We start from the raw sequence: 19,487 nt of genomic DNA, 5'->3' as shown, positions 1-19,487 counted from the left end.
GTGTAGAACATGTGCCTTGATTTTTCGTTCTATTTGTCCAGCTTTACTTATAACTTAAAACTTCATACTTAACTCGCTCACACACACCATGAGTTTAGACACCAGATTTGGACTATCTCTGTAATCAAGGCAGAGGTGGGTTATAGTGAACGTGGGTTGTCCATCATAAGAGCTGTCAAGTTGTAAGTCAAAAATACACGAAAGCCGATAAAGTTTGAAACGACAGTTTTTCTGTTCAATGTCTACAAGCCAACTTTTACTGTTTGAAATATCATTTTACAAATTTAATTGAAATGAGAATATCTTTGGGCTTTTTTGATATCGGTTTCAAACTCTTTCTCCAAAAACACTGAAACATGTCAAAGGCACCTGTACTGAAGTACTGTATGTTTGTTAACAATTAATTATTCTATAACTTATTAATTATGCTTACTTATTTTTGAATATTAATGATATAGGAGCCTATGACCTAATGGTTAGGCTTTGTGAGTCCTCATCACAGGGTTGGAATCTTGTGATGGAGCATACATTGTGAGCTTGGTTGGCTAATGGCTAGGGTTTGTGAGTCCTCACTATAGGGTTGGGGTTGGAATCTTGTGATGGAGCATACATTGTGAGCTTGGTTGGCTAATGGCTAGGGTTTGTGAGTCCTCATCATAGGGTTGGGGTTGGAATCCTGTGATGGAGCATACATTGTGAGCTTGGTTGGCTAATGGCTAATGGTTAGGGTTTGTGAGTCCTCATCATAGGGTTGGGGTTGGAATCCTGTGATGGAGCATGGCATACATTGCGAGCTTAGACAAATAGCTTTCCTTTCACTTGCCTCTCTCCACCCCCTTTGAGGGTGGAGGAGGTAATTGTAGTTGGTAAACCCTGGAAGCACCTGAAATGATTGCACCAAGGTCATGGTCGTATAGGCCTATACTCCCTAGGGAGTTTAGTCGATATGGTTCAATTTAGAAATGTGTATAGACCCAGTGAGAAGGGATAATATAGTGGCACGTGCATTGAGAGTCCGACAGTACTGGAGGACACTATATAAATAAGTCATATTATTATAATATATTATTGTAGTTATTATCGTGTAATGCTTTTAGACCTGACAAATAGATTCACGCTGAGAGAAATAAATAAATGATTCAAATTTTCCTTAGTCTAATTGATTTGGCGCAGGGCAGCCTTGAATCCTTTCAGCTCCTGAGCTGAGTCTGAGCGGAAGGTGATGGCGATCATATTGCTCCTGGAGCGGAACGTGAACCGAGACTTGGTCCCACAGTAGAAGACCGGGCTGTCCATCCGAGCATTGTTGTCGGTGATCTGTTGTTTTGTTGACAGAAAAGAAAATGACCAAAGTCAAGCAGCAGGTAAGAAAATGGTTGAAAATCTATAATAATAAAATAACTTTATAGGTTGGCATTACCATTGTACCACTTTGTATGACAAACAAGACTTTAGAATCGCACTGTACATTTGGTCACATATGGTTTACGTTATATGTTTATGTATGATTTATTAATTTTCTAATTGCTCACTGGTCTAAAATAGTTGAGAGCTGTGTGTTCCCTATCAGAAACCTTTGATCAATCTGGCCTGGGGCTGATAGAGAAAAGGGGCTCCTGTTTACTTTTAAAACCAAGAATCCCAATATCCCTGGCATTTGTTGCACTAATTTCATTATGATGTCTCCAAGACATGCGTCACACTATCAATGCTCATTCAAGGTTTTTTCAAAGGCAAAATATATGATTTGCAGTAGGCTTACTATACTTCCAACAAAGATGACACATCACTGGAGGATTTTGTTTCCTTTTGGAAGATAACATTTCACCTCTGATCAGTACTTTGCTACCCTTTGCCAAAAATCCTTTCTCGTCCTTACCACTACATAGTCCTTGCCGCAAAATGGCTCCTTGCTGTCCAGGAAAAACTTCTGGAAGGTGACACGGATCTTCTTGCCTGGCTTGACCACGACGGTGGTGGTACACATCTGGTTGGGTCCGTAGGGATTGGGCCAATTGGGGCTAGTGATGCGACCACTTGCCACTGTCAGAACTCTATCACATGCTGATTGGTGGACAAGAAAACAGAATAACGCTGACAATTTCACTTCCAGCATTTTAGTCCATTTGAAGTTTTCCCTGTGATGATCGATCTAAACTAAAGCATATAAACATCAGTGTTCATACTGCAATGACAAAAGCAAATTTGACATTGTCAGTATTTGCAGCAAATTTGGAATGTGTTCAAGTTGTGTAAATTTGCAGTGTGTTCATGCATAATTTGTCACAAATTGCTTTCCAAGTCACTTTCATGCACAGTATGGACCAGCCTTGAAATGACTAACATTATGGTTGCCATTACAACGTAGGAGAAAAGTTATGTAATTTTACATAAATTATATAAAAACATATTAACATTTCATTTAATTTGCATATGAATTTGGGCTGCTAAGTTTTATTTCTGTTCATGGCAAAACCCCATGGAGTTCTTTACACTGAACACAGGTATTCACAGCCTGGAAACGACAAAAATATTTAAAACATCAGAATCGGAATACAAACAATCTGACCAACTTGTGGACGATGTCCCTATATATATATGCTTTCAAAAGGTCTTTTTTTTTCAACAAGTTTAACTTACGATTTGGGGGCGTGGCAGAGTCAGCGAGACTGTAGCTGATATGGTAGCCACCATTAACCATGGATGTCTTGTGTTCAAGAATGACGATGTTGTGACCCACAGTTATCTGCCGGTTGGTAATGTATCCACAGTAGCGCTGTTCACTAAGTCCAACTTTTATCTTGAAGCTCTCTAGATGTTGGAAAAAGTTTAGATGTTAAACAGTTGAATTTGTGCTCTTGTTTGAATCTCTTCCCAAGCTATCACTGTGAGGGAAACTTTCCTATGTTTTGGTGGTGTAGTTGTGGTCGAGTCCATCTCAAGCCTACCACAAGTTCCGGTTCATGAGTTAAGCACATTTAACAGGGTGTGAATAGTGAAAATGAACACCTTTCACACAGTTCAAAGAGATAGTTTGTGACTGGAGACTGAATAAATTCTAAATCTAGATTAAATTTAGAATTTAAGCAACTCCAATAATATTGAATATTTAAGATGAAATTTGTAGAAAAAGAAATGCATGTCTCTGTTAGTTATTGCACAACTCTTTGCCAAAACTTAACCAACAAGTTTCACAACACCAAGAATATATTTGTACAAACGTAAGGCTCTTACTACAAAACAAACACATTCCGAGTTCAGAATTGAAACCTGATTTCAGTGCCGATTGTTCCATTTTACCTGAATCACAGTCAATAACCAGCTTGACAATCCTCAAGACAACCTCCTTCCCTGGGGAGGCAGCTATAATTTGGGAGCAACTTGCCCCATCGGTGTCCTGCCCAATATTGTAGAAGATACCCGACGGTTCTGCCGTCACTCCATTACAGGCACTAGGAACTAATCACAATATAGGGGAAAGATGATTTGAGTTTCCATGGTGATAAAATTGAGTTTAAACTGAAATTTTAACCCAAGCCACTTACTAAATTGAGATGAGATTTGAACCTGGGTGGCAGAAAGGAAAGGTAAGTGAAGTACCATTGTAACAACCCAACTACGAAAAGAAAATATTTATCCCAAATGTGACGGTAGATAGCCAAGTCGATTTAGCATCCTACCAAAAACCAAGCGGGATGGTAGCAGTGTGGCCAAAATGTTAACAACATTTGGCAACTGAATGGGATATTGCCAAATTATGTAACTCCATTCTAGTTTGCAGTTGACAAGGAAAACCCTGGCTCCACAACCGCACAAGCGCATTTAATCCTCTATCATTATGGGAATCTCTAAATCTTGCATCGTACCCATTGGCGAGCAGTCCCCTTCATTGCAGGTTTCCTGCTCTGCAGGTTTGCTGGCTTGATCACACTCGGGACTTCCCGGTGCCTCCACCCCATCGCGTATGCAGCGCACCATCCTTGTGCGCGTGCCCTGCCCGCAAGTCACAGAACACTGTGAAGAAACAACAGCATCCTGTTGAGGCAAAACTTGATGCAAACGGGAGCTCAAATTTAACCCATATGCAAGTATTCCGAGATAAAATCTGTCTTTGCTCATGATGCTTGTAGGAGCACTACATGAGGCCTTATAACAGAAGACAGTTGCAGACAATCTGTGATAGTCTGCAACATTCCCTCAACAATTGTAATATGCACTCCAGAAAGGGACCGTCTTCTTGACATTAGGATGTAACAAGCATGACCCAGCATGGTATAAGTGCTTTATGGAAACTGTTTAACTGTTTGAGAATCCTCACCGGGAACCATTCACTTGTCTCCCAGCGTGCTGGCATCACAAAGGGGCATGTATCAGTGTTGCAGGTCTGGCGTTCGGTGGGCTTGGGCTGGGGACAGAGGGCGTCCTGAACGGCCTCCTCCCGGGCATTCACTGTACGGTAGCACGTCACGGATCGGGTCTGCATTCCACCCCCACAAGTGGCCGTACAAGGGGAAAAGGCAGTGCCTACCCATCTACAAGAAAAAAAATCACCCCAAAATTTTGAATAATTCAACAATCTAGACAAATGCGAGGATGTCAATCTTGATGTCAGAAGAAAGGTACACCTTTGTCATTATAAATGTTTGGCTAATGAAGAAATTGTATGTTACAAACTTACAGTGATTTATGTATAAATGATCCAGATGGATGGAAAAGTTCTTCGTGATATTATATTACATGTACTTGATTTTGTGATTTTTGCTTGTAAACCTTGCTCGGCATTTAACAACTATTTTGCAGAATTTATTAGAATGGGTTTAAGTTGGGCAGTACACTGGTAATAAGTTACTTTGCCGACCTCACATGGGTGAAGATCCCAGAGGGATGGGGGGGGGTTACATCTCCCCCACTTTTTCACCGGGGGGATTACCAATATCATCATCCCGCACCCACTTTTCAAGTCATTGACTATGCACACCCTTAGCCTGCACCACTGTACTTGCATAACAATCTCACATGGGATGGAGGCCATGCTGAAATCTCCTTTCATGCCTCCTCTCATTACTATAAAGTCTATTTCTGGGGTGGCTGTTGTAGTAATGTGTCCTCCGAAGGGACAGAGGCCATATGATTGCTTGACTGGGTTTGAAAACCATCTGCCAGTTCAGTTCTGGTTGAAGGTTTAATGATTTAAACCAAAAAATGGCACCAGAAATTTACCAACATTCTGATCAAGTTAATCTCCAGAAACCACTCACCGGAAGGACTCTTGCGGGTCACTCCCAGAGCCGCTCGGTGCATAATATCGATACTGAACATCTGGTCGCACATTGACCCCTCCCACATAATTGACATTGGGGTTGAGAAACAAGAATGCCTCCACCTCAATCTCCTGTGTGGTTGGGCCAGCAATAGTCAGTTTTTCCATACTACTCCCACTCTCGTAGAGGACCACCGAGCTTCCCGCACTGTACCGGCCTGTCGATGGCCTGTAGTTACCCGAGCCTTGCAGTACATACTCATTCCCAATTTTCAGGGCTTTTAATAAAAGCAAGTCATTCAAATAGAGTCAGCATCATTTCAAAAATCTGTACAGATGTTTTCTGAATTGCATAAATTCTATCATGCAAGAATTTTTAAAGTAAGCTTTATTGAAATAGAAGACCTAGAAAGGTAACCCTTTCAGGATAAAAGAACATTTTACCTAAAAGAGTTGTCTCATCCTATGCAGACCTTTTTTCACATCTCTGTTCTTGGGGTAAGACTCAGTACTAAAAAGCTTGGTCGTGATCTTAATTCATTGTCAAATTTGAAGAGTTGTTCATTATTTGCAAACTTACCAATGTAAGTATAAGCAGAATTGGCATTGCTTATCTCTATTCTGGTTGAACCAACAGGTAAAGTTAGGAAGTGATTAAAACCTGCAAACAGAATAGAATTCACAGATGAGGCTGAACATCAAGATTAAAAACCTTTTAAATCTCTCACAGTAAATCATTTGTTATAACTTGTAACAAAGTTAGCCCAGACTCTTTGTTTAAATCCAACTATAAGAAAATGAGATTCATGAAAATTCACTCTTTTGCAACCTGACCAGCTTGCATCTCATTGAGGAGGGACACAGGCTGACACATTTCAAAAAGCCAGGTCTGTGGTAACAGGCCAGCACAATGAGCATTTGGTAGTGGCTCAGATCAGTGTTTGTGCATGGATGATTAATGGGGATGTCTGAAATCCTACAATTTCCCAGCTGTGGAAATTGCTTGTCTTATCCTTGTATCAAAAATTTGCATTGAACGTTTTGTACTTACTGTTCTCTGCTATTCAGTCCTATTTGGCCTACTGCTGACTGGCTGTTGGGAGGCATTTCTTCTGTCCCAATGGGTACAGGTAAGGGTGATCAAAATGACCTCTCCCCTCCCCAGTATATTGAGGGAGCCAGGGGTTTTTCTCATTCTTCCAAACTTTACGGATATTGGCATCCCAACATGAGTCTTTGAGCTTATTGCATGCCAGCAAAACTTGCACCAACTTGTCTCGTCCAGCAAGCCCTGCAGCAGACTGGGCTGATCAGCCCTACCCAACCATCCGCCCAGTCAACCTGCTCATAAATGTAGCAGGTCTTTCTGTATGAGCAAGCCAGCAAGATGGCAAAACCAGTAAGTTGTGATTAGTGCAGTTAACTTACCAGTTGTGGTCCCACCCGTGAAGGAATCAGATACAAGAGAGCACGAAGACCCATCACCATTACAGACACCACACACGTCAAACACCGCGTTTGAATTTTCCCTTCCATCACAGCCAAATGACTATTTGAATAACACAAGAAATTTCACTTGTCTTATTGATTTACGTCACACATTAGTGAACATTTTGCCATCACTGCAAGTATAATTTTCTCAATTTTCTATCAAGCTCGTAAGTGTGACGTTACTTCAGTTTAAACTACACCCACTGTGCATCTGCTGCACATAAAGTTACATGCCATGGAATCGGAAATTAACGTGTAACTTCAGCAATTGTCCAATGGGAGCCTGCAAAACGTGGCACATCCATGTGTACGACAAAGTCATTTACGAACCAGATAGCGATGCACACTCAGTTGCTTGTTCTTGATGCATTTTAATAAAATGATATGGTTTGCCTTATAATTAAATGCACTTTCTGTACATTGCCTTTTCCTTTGCAACTTTTCTTATCATATAGAATATATAGACTCTCTCACTTCTTTTACAGAGCACAAAGGGATTCACTGACTCATAGCAGTCTTTCAGTTTCAAAAGAAGATCTTTTAGGTGAGGTTTCTTCACAAGGGATAAGACAAATATTGTCCTTCATGACTTTTCAGAGGATTGCATTAAATGACCAAAATGCAGTGTGCTTTATACAAGACTACACAAGCAGTAAGAGTACGAGATATTACTTTTACACACGTAATCCACTCCAGAGCCCGACAATGTTTGGTAGTTTCATTTGAGAATCAATGTTTTTCAATGTCTGGCACATCCACATACCTTGCATAGACCTCCGACACACAGTTTGAGTTTACCAGCATCATTCTTCTCATCATGCCAACACCGGGTGCCATCTATAAACTGGAAGGGCTCCCTCTTAGACCAGAATCGCTGCTCGCTTAGGCATCTGTGGTCGCAAAGCTCATCACCTGATGAGAAATGGACTCAACAATTTATTCAAGGCATCTCCAGCAAAAAGTCAAGTTACCCCAAATACCACATGGTGAAATAACCTGCACTTTCCTCAGATCTGAAGAGTATATCTTGGAGTTTATTTCAATATGGCTGCAACAAGTTTCGAGGCAGAATTTCCATAAAATAGCTGTTCACCAGTACGGACATCTCTTTGCAAACTCTGATGGTACCGTGCCTGGGCCAAGAGAATATTGAGTGACTGGTGCACTTTTTGCTATAATATGTGTAATTTCTGGAAATTCTGTAGCAGTTCCAGGGAACTTGATCATTGTTACTGAGGAAGGAAATGTTTACATGACCAACATTAGAGCTAATCTCATGCCAAAATACAACTACAAGATGGCATGGGAATGGAGGAGACATTCTCCTCTTATGCTGAACTCATTTGAAAACTCGGTAAATGCACCACCTTGGCTTTAAATCCTACCCCAGTTCATATGAAGATTGCCTTTTTAGTCTGTCTTTGTGTCTGTCAGTGAATTTAGCCATAATCCTGGGTTCTCCTTGACAAAGAATAAGTTTGCTTCGAAGCACTTTTGAGACACCGAGAAATTTAAAGATATTTTGTAAACTTTTTACCTGTTTGGTCAGCTATGAAGCCTTTCACCCAGTTGTAAGTGACACCATTAAGTGGTGTGTTATTGGTTGCCATGCACTGCTCATCTCTAAAGTCATCTTGTGACGTAGCACAAGGCTGGCAAAAAAGAGAAATAATTACACCAATTCATTAGTCCCATAAACACTCAGTACTCAGACAAGACATTTTGCTAGCTCATTCTTTACTTTTTGAAGGGACTGCACCTATTTTTTCCCTCAACAGTTTTATTGTACCCTGGTATATATTAGCTATTTGGCCAAGTTTTACTCTGTGAGCAATAGTGAGACAAAGTACAATAGAGACATGTTACAGCCCTGTTTTTTAACTAAACTGAATTCACATACATGGTCGTTACTTTCTCTTGTCTCATTTCCAGCTACTACTCATTCATAGACTCTCAGCTTAAATTCTTCTTACTTTTTGTGGAACCCAGGGAAGTTTTTACTTTCTCTAGGTGTTACAATAAATGATAAAACTTGTCTGTGTGCTCAAAGTTTAAGAGATACTTCTGCATGCCATTTTCTCATTGTTGCATTTTGTTCTGACTTGGTTGAAACAGTCTTGTAGTTTGTTGTCCTTTGATAGCTTCTTCAAGTTTCAGTGATCTCTTCCCGAGAAGGCTTATGATGGCATAGGTCAGGTAGTTTGTTAGACTGTTGTTGTCAAAGCATCAAGCTCATTTGTCATCAACCGAAACGATAAAAAGTTATCCCTTTGATTTTCTGTATTAAAAAAGTTTCTAAGGATCAACTCTTACCTGGGTTTCACAAACTATGTACTCAACGTTGGTTCCCTCGCAACCTCGACCACCATTGGAGGGTCTGAAAAACAAGCAAAACAAAAATCATAAATCAGACTGGAAAAAGGTAGTTTTAGGTGAACAGTTTCATGGAACTATTAATGATACTCAAATTTTCAGATGACTTTTTGCTTTTGAGTGGTTCTGTTTATTTTGAGCTATGTGGAAAAAACTGTGAAGAAATAGAACATTTCAAGAGTATAATTCCGAAGTGCGATAAGTGCCATTTTGGTATCTTCCAGATTCCTACCCCATCTCGGTTGCCTGCAGTCAGTTTCTACAGCTATAAGACAGCAAAACCCAACTTTAACGAGTCAAAATAGTGAAAAAGAAGTTTAGGGACAAATGGTGCACAACTGAAAATCTTTCATAAATGTGAAAAATGAATATATCTCATTTTGGAAATAACCCGTCATTTATAGAAATATATTAATCTTAAATTATGTTGGTCCTGTGCAATGTTGCTTTGTACATTTCTGGTCCGATTAAGTATCTTGGCACTGGGGTTCTATGAGCTTGGATATGGGTTTCTATGTCTACATTTAAATTCACTTGAATATAAAATCAAATTAATTTGTCTTTCAATTCTAATTCTGCTACTTTGCTATAATTGACCATTAACAGGTTGCACTTTCTGAACCTCAGCACGTGCATAACAACAGTATTTTCTCTTACGGAGGATTGTCACAGTAGCGCATCCTGGACCGGACCCCACCTCCACAAGACCTGGAGCAGGGTCCAAACTCGGCTGATCCAAACTGACCACCCCAGGTTGACCACTGGCCATCCACAGCATCTGGCAGGGGCATGCGCTGCACACACTGACCGTCGAGGCACCACTATAGAGGGAGGAAATTGAACAAAAGGAAATTCAACTAACCAGAAATGACTGACCGAATGCTTACAGAACCCGTAAATGGACTGTTGAATAAGCAGGCCTACTGCTCTTGCAGAAACACATAATACATATTTTATTAGCTGAAGTACAATTAAAATGTATTAATATTCATGAAGGTATTTCTAGACTCAGAGTTAGCTGATTTCCTGTAAGAAGATGGTTAAAACAGTCTCCCCAATCATTATTATATCAATTTCTCTCAAAGCTGACCCCGTAATGTCATGAGATTTCAAAACCCTCTCTCTCTTCCATGGAAAAATGGGAGAGAGTCTCATATGGTAACAAATAATGAATTTATGAGTGACACTGTAATAGGGTGGAGCGAGGGGGACCATCGAGGGTCATGCCCCTCCCCCTAAAAGAAGCTGAAAATTATTAAATAAAAAACATTTTTGGCTCTATTTCATTTCTCTTTCTTCCCAAAACATGTCAAACAGGTAGCCTCACCCTTTGGAAAGGCCATAAATGTTACATGAAAAATTTCAAACATTTTGGCCCCCCAAAATGTTCCCCCCCACCCAAAAAAGGGTTCTGGAGCTGCCCTTGAAATTGTCAAAATAATTTCTTGACGAGACATGAAATTATGTTCCAAGAGATTAGGCTGAATTCATGAAAATATACATTATTTGCATAGTATCTAAAATAAAATAATAGTCTTACCTTGTCAGTCCCACAATCGGTCCCTTCCATGACTGGAACACCTTTGGATCGCCAAGCACCGTTACGATCTTGGCAAGCCAATACACTACAATCCACCTGCAAGAAATTGCACAGGAATACCCATATTACTCACCACGCCACACAAAACTCTTCCTCACTAATAAAACCTCCGCTTAATGTGTAAGTAATAGTGTAGCTATGCAAGAAGGGCCAAGTGGAGGCACTACAAGAGCGTCTACTTGAAAATTTGAAGAAAGAAATATGAGAATCCCTTCAAGAAAATGAGGATCCAGGACTGAAATTCCCCCCTAATTCAAAATGAAGTGTAATGTAATATTTAGTCTTTTATTCAAAGGATACATGAAAATTAGGTAAAATTTTGCTTCTGGGCTACAGTGTTTTTTCAAGTTACCTGTCCATTCACAGGCATTGTGTAGCGGTCACTATCAAAGGCCAGCTGACATTGGTCGGCATAGCTATAGATGGTTCCTGGTAGTTCGTTCACGGAGACCGGCAATTCCAGAGGTTCGTCATTAAGGCAATTACTGACAGGGTTTCTGGTATCCGCGGAAAGAAAGAAAAAAGAGGGTATTGCTTATTAGCACTCCCCAGGTATGTTGTCGCTTACATGACACTTGGCTGTTAATTTAAAACATTATTTTGTTGTTATGGCTCGTTGGTTATTTAATACTTGATTTTTTTTGGGGGGGGTAGGTAACCTTCATGGCCATTCTGAAAGGTAAGGGTTTATTTGGGGGATTTTACACACTTTCCAAGAAATTTGGATGCTAGTCACAATTACTGTGTAAATGATTTGTCCAGTTTATGTGCCAGGAGACATCGTTGTTGAAGTCAACTTTTCAAAAGTAAATTTAACATTTCGTATTTCATGAAGGCCCTATACAATAATCAGCACTTTATCCGTTGGTTTGAACGTTTCAGTCAAGAAGGGGCATCACTGAAGGTGGACTTACCTGAGAAACTCCTGGACGTGGGTCTGACTACACATGGACCAGGACAGAGCACCTGCACCAGCCGATCGAATCCCAGACATGATGTTAACACTGTCAGGGCAGCCGTAAGTGCTATCATGATTCAAATTCAGCCTAGAAAGAATAAGAGAACGAGAACGATCTTTTTTTTAAACAAAGTACCACTGTTATAAAATGTGGTTAAGCAGTTTCTTTCTTTATCAGTGAAGTTATTTCAATCAGCTGAAGATAGTTCTCGAATTCTATATTAACTTGCAATCCAGAAACCCAGCGGCAAGTCAGACACCCTCCCCCAGGCTCTCTTACTTTCCATCGGCACCAAGACGCTCTTCGTTTGCTAATATGCAGGTAGATTTTCGAGTGTCTAGAAGAGGTGTGGTTCTTAGAAGAACCGGTGAGTGTTGACTCATCGGTCGAGTCAACACTCACCGGTTCTTCTAAGAACCACACCTCTACCAAAAAGAGATTAATTCCATGGTGTACCCGCAAGCCTACATCTCATAGAACTGTTATTCATTACATATCACATTTATATGTCAGTAAATTCTCAGAACGTACTGAAGGTCAGACAAAGACGAGGTGATGACACCATCTAAAAACGTCAAATTGTTCTGAGCAGTGCGTCTGCCATTTCCCTCTCCTTTGACTGAAACATGACTTGACCAGCATTAATTTTACAAAATTAAGATTAATAATATTAAAACCCTTGCGAGGTCTACTCACGTGTGACCGGTCTCGTGGGCAATTGTCAAGGCACTGCCCAGTCCATCGTCCTCGTTGACAGAACATTGCTGGTAGTGACGGCAGGTGCCGCCTACTGGGGCGCGGCCAAGTAGTGAATCGGAGCCGTCAGTGGGGTCGATTAGGTTGTACCTAAGAAGAAACAAATATCAAAGGAGGCAAGCACATCCTTAACATTAACCGCCACATGGATGCATCGCATCGATATGATGTGGAATTAGGTATGGTAATAACACCTTGATCCACTTTCTAGTGAATCTATAGATTAGAGATAACACGGCAGCGCTATAGAAATATACCAAGAAGTGTAACTGACAGGTTTTGCAACATCGCGATGAGCAAAACCAGCCTTGAGATGAGAAGGGATGGGGTGAGTAGAGCCAGGCAGATGAAAAGACTAACACATTTCAATTAAAACAAACTGAGAAGGACACATTGACAGAGTTGCATGAGGATAGTAGGGATGAGCAGAAAAGAGCATCGAGAATGAATCAGCATTCAGATGTATTCACAAATTTTAAAAGCTGAGAAAAGTTAAGGAGAGCAGGGAGGAGCAAAACAAACAGGGAAGAGAAGAAAAGTACGACAAAGCAGACCCTTGCAACACGACTAAAATATGACATCGAGGAAGAGAAAAGGGGAGAGCCTGAAACATTAGCAGCTGATCAAAGAGCATAATCTACAGCATTCACGATTCAGGAAGTGATTTTGACCACCAGTGCAGGATTCTATAAAAGGGAGCGGTGCATGAAGTCTTTTCATCCCACCTGGTGATGAGAATGGCATTATCCCAATGCTCTGGATGAGCATCGTCGACTTCGTTCTTCGTTCCTTGCCACTGGCAGAAGTCATTCAGTAATTGGTAGCCATCACTGGTGACGGTAAATGCATCCTCCGTCGAAAACCCGTCGGACCCCTTGAAGAAGAAGTGAATCAATTTGATAAAAGTGAGATAACAAAATCCATGTCTTTTATTTCATTTTCAATTTCAAATCCCTGCAGCTTTTTTTGCCAACGAAAGCCTTTTTTACAGTTGAGGCATGATGTCTATGTAGCATTTTGTCGGATCATATAAACTGAAGCAGCAGTTAAAGTCTTGGAAATTTGCCCCATAGTGTGTGACATAACCGCAAGCTGGCATTCTCGTTTATTTATTGAAGTTTAAGTTCTCTTTTGACGCTCCCAAACACCCCACCTACTAGCACTATCGCTCTCTCGTGTTAGGAACCGCAGATGACTTTGCAAGATTTCGCATTTTGCGCTTACCGTGCCTACTTCGTCGCTTTGCAAGACGTAAAACTTGACCACATGAATGCGGAGGTTGGCACCCAGGCTGGGATCCACGAACCGACGCGCGACCTGGAAAGAAATGATCAGTCGGCTGTGTTAACCGTCTGTGTTGCCCTGCCTGCGGATGTTTTGATGGATTAACAGTTTCACTTTTTTTAGTATAGTTTCACCTTTGACTAATAGAGCAAAAAATGCACTGTCATTTCCTTCACACTAGTGCTATGAAATTACTTTGTTTCCTTTGCTAAATAAAAGAAGGAAATCATTCAGCAGATATTTCGTCGTTTCACTCTGCAGCTCTTCCAGTTTTATGAAACGCGAGTAAGGGCGGAACCTAAACCGAATTTAAGGATGGGGCCATTGTTATAAATACAGAGACTTTTCATGTAATCTTTGTAGCCCTTCCAAGGGGTTGTGGCCGAATTTCTGGGGGAAGGGGAAATGAAATATTCCAAGCCCCTCCCAATGCTCGTCATTATCTTTCCCGGGGAGGGGATGTCCTCTCTCCACGACAATTAAAAAATATTGGATCCTCACAATATTTAGCAGGGTCGTGACGTAAGACTGCAGATTGTTGTCGTGATGTTTGCGCATCTCATTGTCCACCATAACCATAAGCTCCATGTACTTCTGTCCTGTCTGGAGTGAGGACGGTAGGAGTTTCCCGCCCAAGGCGGCCACCATCTCCTCATCTACGGTCATGCCTGTCTCGGGGTCTTTCATAGCTGGTAGTATGTAAAGGCACAGATTATTGATAATCAGAATCAATTTCGTCTATATCCTCTGTTTCAATAATCAGTGAACTTCTAATGAATTTTTTTTTAATTATTCAGAGACAAAAACGTATTGATCAATGATTATCGTTAAAACAATCTATATGAGGTCGACCTTTTGTAAGAGACTTCATATCAATCAAGCCACCATTCACCAGCAGTTGGTCAACTACTTCAAAACAATGACATTGTTATTAAATAAAATATCTGGTTTGAAATTTTATCAGTCAAAACAACAAAAGTCGTCAATGAAAATTGTTTTCGCTCAATCTTAGTGCCCCGCGTATAGGCCATTATTAACCTATGGCTATACTGCTGTATTATAGAATGCACGAAAAATCTCAAAAGAGTTGAGGACAATTAATTCCAACCAAATACTGAACATGAGCATTGCACCACAGTGCTTTTTTACGAGTAGAAGTCTGTCCCTATTTTGCTTACGGGGCGGTGGGCTACAGAAGTGTGCTGTTGGGTCGCCATCGGTCGCCGACCGCCTGTACACGATGTGAGGATCGACCGCATCTCTTCGCCTCCGTCTGTATTGCTCCGCGTGGTCACTTCGCAACGGTTTGATGAAAATGTCGTGTCGTCCGTAACCGATAACTCCTGCCTTTTGAGTGAGAAGTAATGGAATCAACTGTATATTGCGGTTTTACAGGTATGCAGTGTGGTGAAAATTGGCCTGACGACAGCTCAACACAAAGCCGAGAAAAGTTGAAAGACTTTACCCAGCTCGCCCTGCCTGTTATTTGTTCACTTCGTTGTACTTTCCTGTCGTATTGAACTGCAAAACCGTGTAAATTATCTACTGAGAATGGGTGTCATTTTTATAAGCACTGTGGGCGAGAAAATAGGTAATAAACTTCTTTTACCAAGCCGTCACATTTGCTGACCGCAACTGACGAGCTGTTGTGCGACACCACGTCCCCGAAGTAGAAGCAATCTCGCCGCACTGCTTCGCTCGCCACCACCGTCCCATTCTTGTCGAGCGTCTCCATGCGCAAACCCTCACGGACCAGCCAAGGATTCTTGTGTAGACGGAGGTGGAAGTCCTCCCGGAAGGCCTTAAAATGGACGTCGTGTTGGTGGCGATGGGGCACGGCGTGGCGGACGGGGAGCTTGTCTGCCGAGAAGGACGACTGGTCCCAAATGTCCACGATGTCGTATGACGCATCACCTGTAGTATAGCAGAGAACCAATTGGGCTTGGAGGGTATTCAACACTCTTGCCAAATTCGTACCGGTTTGTCACAATAAAAACTTCGTGGGACATTGTGGAACATAATACGTGTATTGTAGGACTTTTCACGTTGCATACCATTTTTGGAAACCGTCGTGATTTCACCGAAGTAGCTCTTGATGTCTTCCTGCGTGAGGTCGTTCCCATCCTGCTTATTACACAAAAGAATTGTTTGAAATGGTGGAAGGTGTTTGGAGTGAAGTTACTTTGTTAATCCCTGTTTCCTGAAGTTGTAACAGTCATTTTATGCAATAAAGAAAGGATAAATACGAAAAAAGACTACTTAAAGACTTGATGTTGGTAGTATATTTAAAACAATGACATCTCAAAGCCATTAATTGTTATTTTTCATATTGATAAAAAACTAAGGTTGATTTTCTGAAAAAGTTTACATTTTTCCCATACCAGCTGCAGAAACTCAGTACACCCCCTTTTCAAGTTCACTGCTATAGGAATATTATGCAATTGTATTGTGTGCATGAATTAGGAGGACAATCGCTGAAAAATCGTGTTGGAACCGGTTAATATACCAAAGTGCAATGTCGGTAATTAAATTATCTGCCCTTCGAATTCGCAGAAATTGAAAATTGTAAATTTCAACATCAGGGAATTTCGCCTCAGAGTTGTCGTCATAGCAAATTCACTGCGTACTTCCAAATTCGTGTGAATTATGAACCGGCCTTTGACTCTGGGGTTACTGACCAAATTTCTTGACCACGTATGATGATTACAATATTCCCAGCTGTACCCTTCGCTGTCAAGTGCTCAAGAGGTCAAGGTGTATCAATAACTAATACTTCCTCGGTCAAAAAAGTGCAAAAACCTGGTATTTCCAGGTAAAGACACCAGAGAATTGCAAACACCCTTCCTCAATAATTGCAAAAACACTCGTCGGAAGTTAAAGTGTGTTTCCTGTTTTGCAGCCTTGACCCCATTCGAAATTGCACCTGTTTGCCTTGTAGAATTGGTAAGGTGTGTCCTCGGAAAGAGTTTTGATATAAACCTGTTCATATCTGTCATTGTGCTTGCATTGTTTGGGTGCATAGGGTTTTAGCTATAGCATACAACTAGAGGAAGGTAAAGCATAAGAAACTTCAGGTTTTTTGAGCTTGAAAAGTTTCACGACATAAAGTCACGGTGCGAGTTCAAGGTGCACAAATCAACGTCAAGTTTCATCAGTTTGCGTTTTACTTTAAAGTCTTTTCATTTTTGTTCATAAAACCTAACAATAGGCCTAGTTTATGAAAAAATCGTTTGATTTTGGTTTTTTGTGTGTATGTGCGTGTCACAAACACATTTCACTCCGAGAAGAGTTCCATGAATACGTTGTTTATTCGATATTAGTATTTGCCCACATGGTGAGATTTTCTAAACACCATTCAAATATTTGTTTCACTTCGAAAGACAAGTACTTGAAATTCAGAGATCAGACTAAACTGAGGTGAAGCTTTTCTAGAAACGACGGAATGAATTCTAAACCGAGTAATAAATCAGATTTAATCATCTCAACCAGGTGTGTTGGCAGACCTTTGTTTGCATATTGTCAAATATCCTATTTAACCAAATTAATTTCCCCATCCAGATTTTGCTTTTACGGCTTTGAACCCCCCTCCCTTGCAGTGTGCTTCCCTGGACCCCTTGGTTACGGCAGTTATTCGGTGATGGCAAAGTTATCCTCTACCTTGAGGCAATCAACAAAATCAAGCACTAAAACTGAACACATAAAACGTGATCTTTAAAGATATTCGTGATCATGAAAATAATTTTTTTGCAAGTGCGTTGGAAACTCTTAAGTCCGACTTACCGAGGTCGCTGGTAACGAAGTACTACTTCGTGCCGATAGCACCACTGCAACTAGCACAACTGCTGATGCCCAAGTCAACTTCATTTTTTGAAGTTTGAAACAACTCCAAAAATAATTAATGCGTACAGAGTAGTATAAAGTTAGCTCAAACAAAAAAGCTTTCTGCTTGTGTGAAGGGTTCGTTTTCAAATGTGACAGCGACTCTTCAAGCTTGACCTTAAATACCCTACAAGCTGAAGTTTGTATGACCGGTTGCGAGGCAGACTGACGTCATCTTCCGAGTAGAAGCATCCAGACGACCGTAACACCCGGACGTGGCATTATCTGACTCTCACAAAGTCAGTGCAAAACACAACACGATTTCAAATGTTGTCTGACATTAACTTTTGATGACCAATCATGTGCTTGGAATAATTATTGTGTAATTGACCACTAAATAAGCGGTATCAAATCTATAGCGTTAACTTTATCAAGAGTTAGTGCTGGTATGGTTAACAAAGCTTAGATGCTGTGTTGAACTTTGCTGTTGTTAATGATTCCCCCCCCCCTTGGAAAGCGATTTGTTTTAGCTTTTCATGTTGTTTGGAAAGAAGGAAATTCTCTACTGACACGCAATTGTATTGTCACAAATGTGTAGGTCTAGGCCCATCCAACTGGGCGTTAACATCTCGGTAAGCCGAGTTCTTTCGGGCTGTGCTAACTGGGACGGAGAGGGCACGGTCAGTATAAACTAGGGTGAAATTTCCGAGGTGACACCTGGGGTAAACACACACACATATATGTATTTTTTTTGAAGGGCGCTAAAGGAAATTAACTTTTGCTTGCGCATAGGTTGTCAGTATTTCAATATTTCTAGGGTGCAGACCACTAATTCAAGTGAGAATTTCTGACCAGCTCATTAGCATTAAAAGTGCCCCCGCAGTATCTTTTGAAAAAAGAGATTGTTTGGCCCCCAAAATGGTGAGATTGTGTAAATCGTCGCCAGGATCAACTCCCTGGGTCTTTGAGCTTTCATATGAGGGCAGAAGGGCTGAAAACTACGGTTGAAAAATGGTCCTAAGTGCCCGAGAAAGTTGAGGGTTGCCACTTGAAAAATGGCTGCAATCAGACTTCGGAAAAATCACTTTTTGGGGGGTGATTTTGTTTTGTGGGAATAATTAAAAATGTAATTGGTTAACCCACAAACAAATTGAAAGATAAGTGACCAGACAAGAATTTCATTTGTGTTTCAGAAATCTCAGGGATGTTGGCGTGCATGCTATTGGGCCCTGAACGGTGCTGATTTTACACTGTTTTCAATGGGGCTTGAATTAGTGGACTGGACCCTCTAATGGTGGACACCCAGGGCACGGAATCCTGTTAAGGGGACCGTGCCCCGTACCCAATGATGTCACCGGACACGGTTGGGTTTATTTCCTGTTTTCCTTGTAGTATTATAGCCTCCTTCCAATAAAGCAAGACAAAGCAACACACTACTTTCACTTCTTTATACTTCAAAATCTTCCGTTAGCTTCATATCAACCCCCCCCCCGCAGATCTTGTCAGCTTATCCGTCAATCACGCGGTGGCCTTAACCACTGCGACTCGTCAGGTCAGAGCACTTCCGGTGGGGTACCTAGAATTCCTCCGTTGGATTCACGGTGTGTCATATCCTGCATGGGCGGGACCATCCCCCTTCCTGCATCTGAATTTTTCAATGCTTTTTTTTAATGAAAGCACCTAAGCCGCCCATGTGTTCAAAATATACATTACAGTTGTTTTCTTCTTCTGTCGACAGAATTTGTCAACCGGATTTCTTTCTCAGTCTGAAATCAGGCGTGCACATGCATTTGCCATTTCGAAAATGTAGGTTTACAGGGATATAACTTTGTCGTCGGTAGAGCATAAACACAGCTTTTAGAACAGTTTGTCCCAAAAATGTAATCCAAACATTTCTAGTTCGAAACTCGTTCAATTAATACCTAATTTTGAAGGCAATGGCTGC

At 41.0% G+C, this 19,487-nt stretch overlaps 1 protein-coding gene across 1 annotated transcript; it reads right to left on the bottom strand.

Annotated features, from left to right (window-relative positions):
- Nucleotides 1-226: 226 nt before the first annotated feature.
- LOC110973110 (A disintegrin and metalloproteinase with thrombospondin motifs 15-like) lies at nucleotides 227-17,705 on the bottom strand. Its single transcript, XM_022223634.2, has 24 exons — nucleotides 17,504-17,705; nucleotides 15,778-15,847; nucleotides 15,333-15,637; nucleotides 14,902-15,070; nucleotides 14,225-14,412; nucleotides 13,664-13,756; nucleotides 13,165-13,313; nucleotides 12,380-12,529; nucleotides 11,639-11,770; nucleotides 11,077-11,221; nucleotides 10,665-10,760; nucleotides 9,782-9,945; nucleotides 9,065-9,128; nucleotides 8,289-8,403; nucleotides 7,515-7,663; nucleotides 6,689-6,809; nucleotides 5,841-5,921; nucleotides 5,259-5,538; nucleotides 4,319-4,532; nucleotides 3,867-4,014; nucleotides 3,301-3,459; nucleotides 2,641-2,811; nucleotides 1,880-2,064; nucleotides 227-1,317 (listed from the first exon to the last, which is right to left on the bottom strand). Exons 1-24 carry the CDS (start codon nucleotides 17,585-17,587, stop codon nucleotides 1,156-1,158), a joined length of 3,594 nt encoding a protein of 1,197 aa, XP_022079326.2. The 5' UTR covers nucleotides 17,588-17,705; the 3' UTR covers nucleotides 227-1,155.
- Nucleotides 17,706-19,487: the final 1,782 nt, after the last annotated feature.

Source organism: Acanthaster planci, linkage group LG03, assembly GCF_054643075.1.
Source record: "Acanthaster planci isolate LZ-2023a linkage group LG03, COTS_SCS, whole genome shotgun sequence".
NCBI lineage: Eukaryota > Metazoa > Echinodermata > Asteroidea > Valvatida > Acanthasteridae > Acanthaster > Acanthaster planci.
The sequence above is the reverse complement of the archived record's forward strand: the minus strand, read 5'-3'. Positions and strand labels throughout refer to the sequence as shown.

Coding starts and splice junctions, on each gene's coding strand:
- LOC110973110 (XM_022223634.2), bottom strand. CDS start 17,587: ATGAAGTTGACTTGGGCATCAGCAGTTGTGCTAGTTGCAGTGGTGCTA. Junction 14,413..14,901: donor CTTCTGTAGCCCACCGCCCC/GTAAGCAAAATA, acceptor ACATACTACCAG/CTATGAAAGACCCCGAGACA. Junction 6,810..7,514: donor GTGTCGGAGGTCTATGCAAG/GTATGTGGATGT, acceptor TTATTCAAATAG/TCATTTGGCTGTGATGGAAG.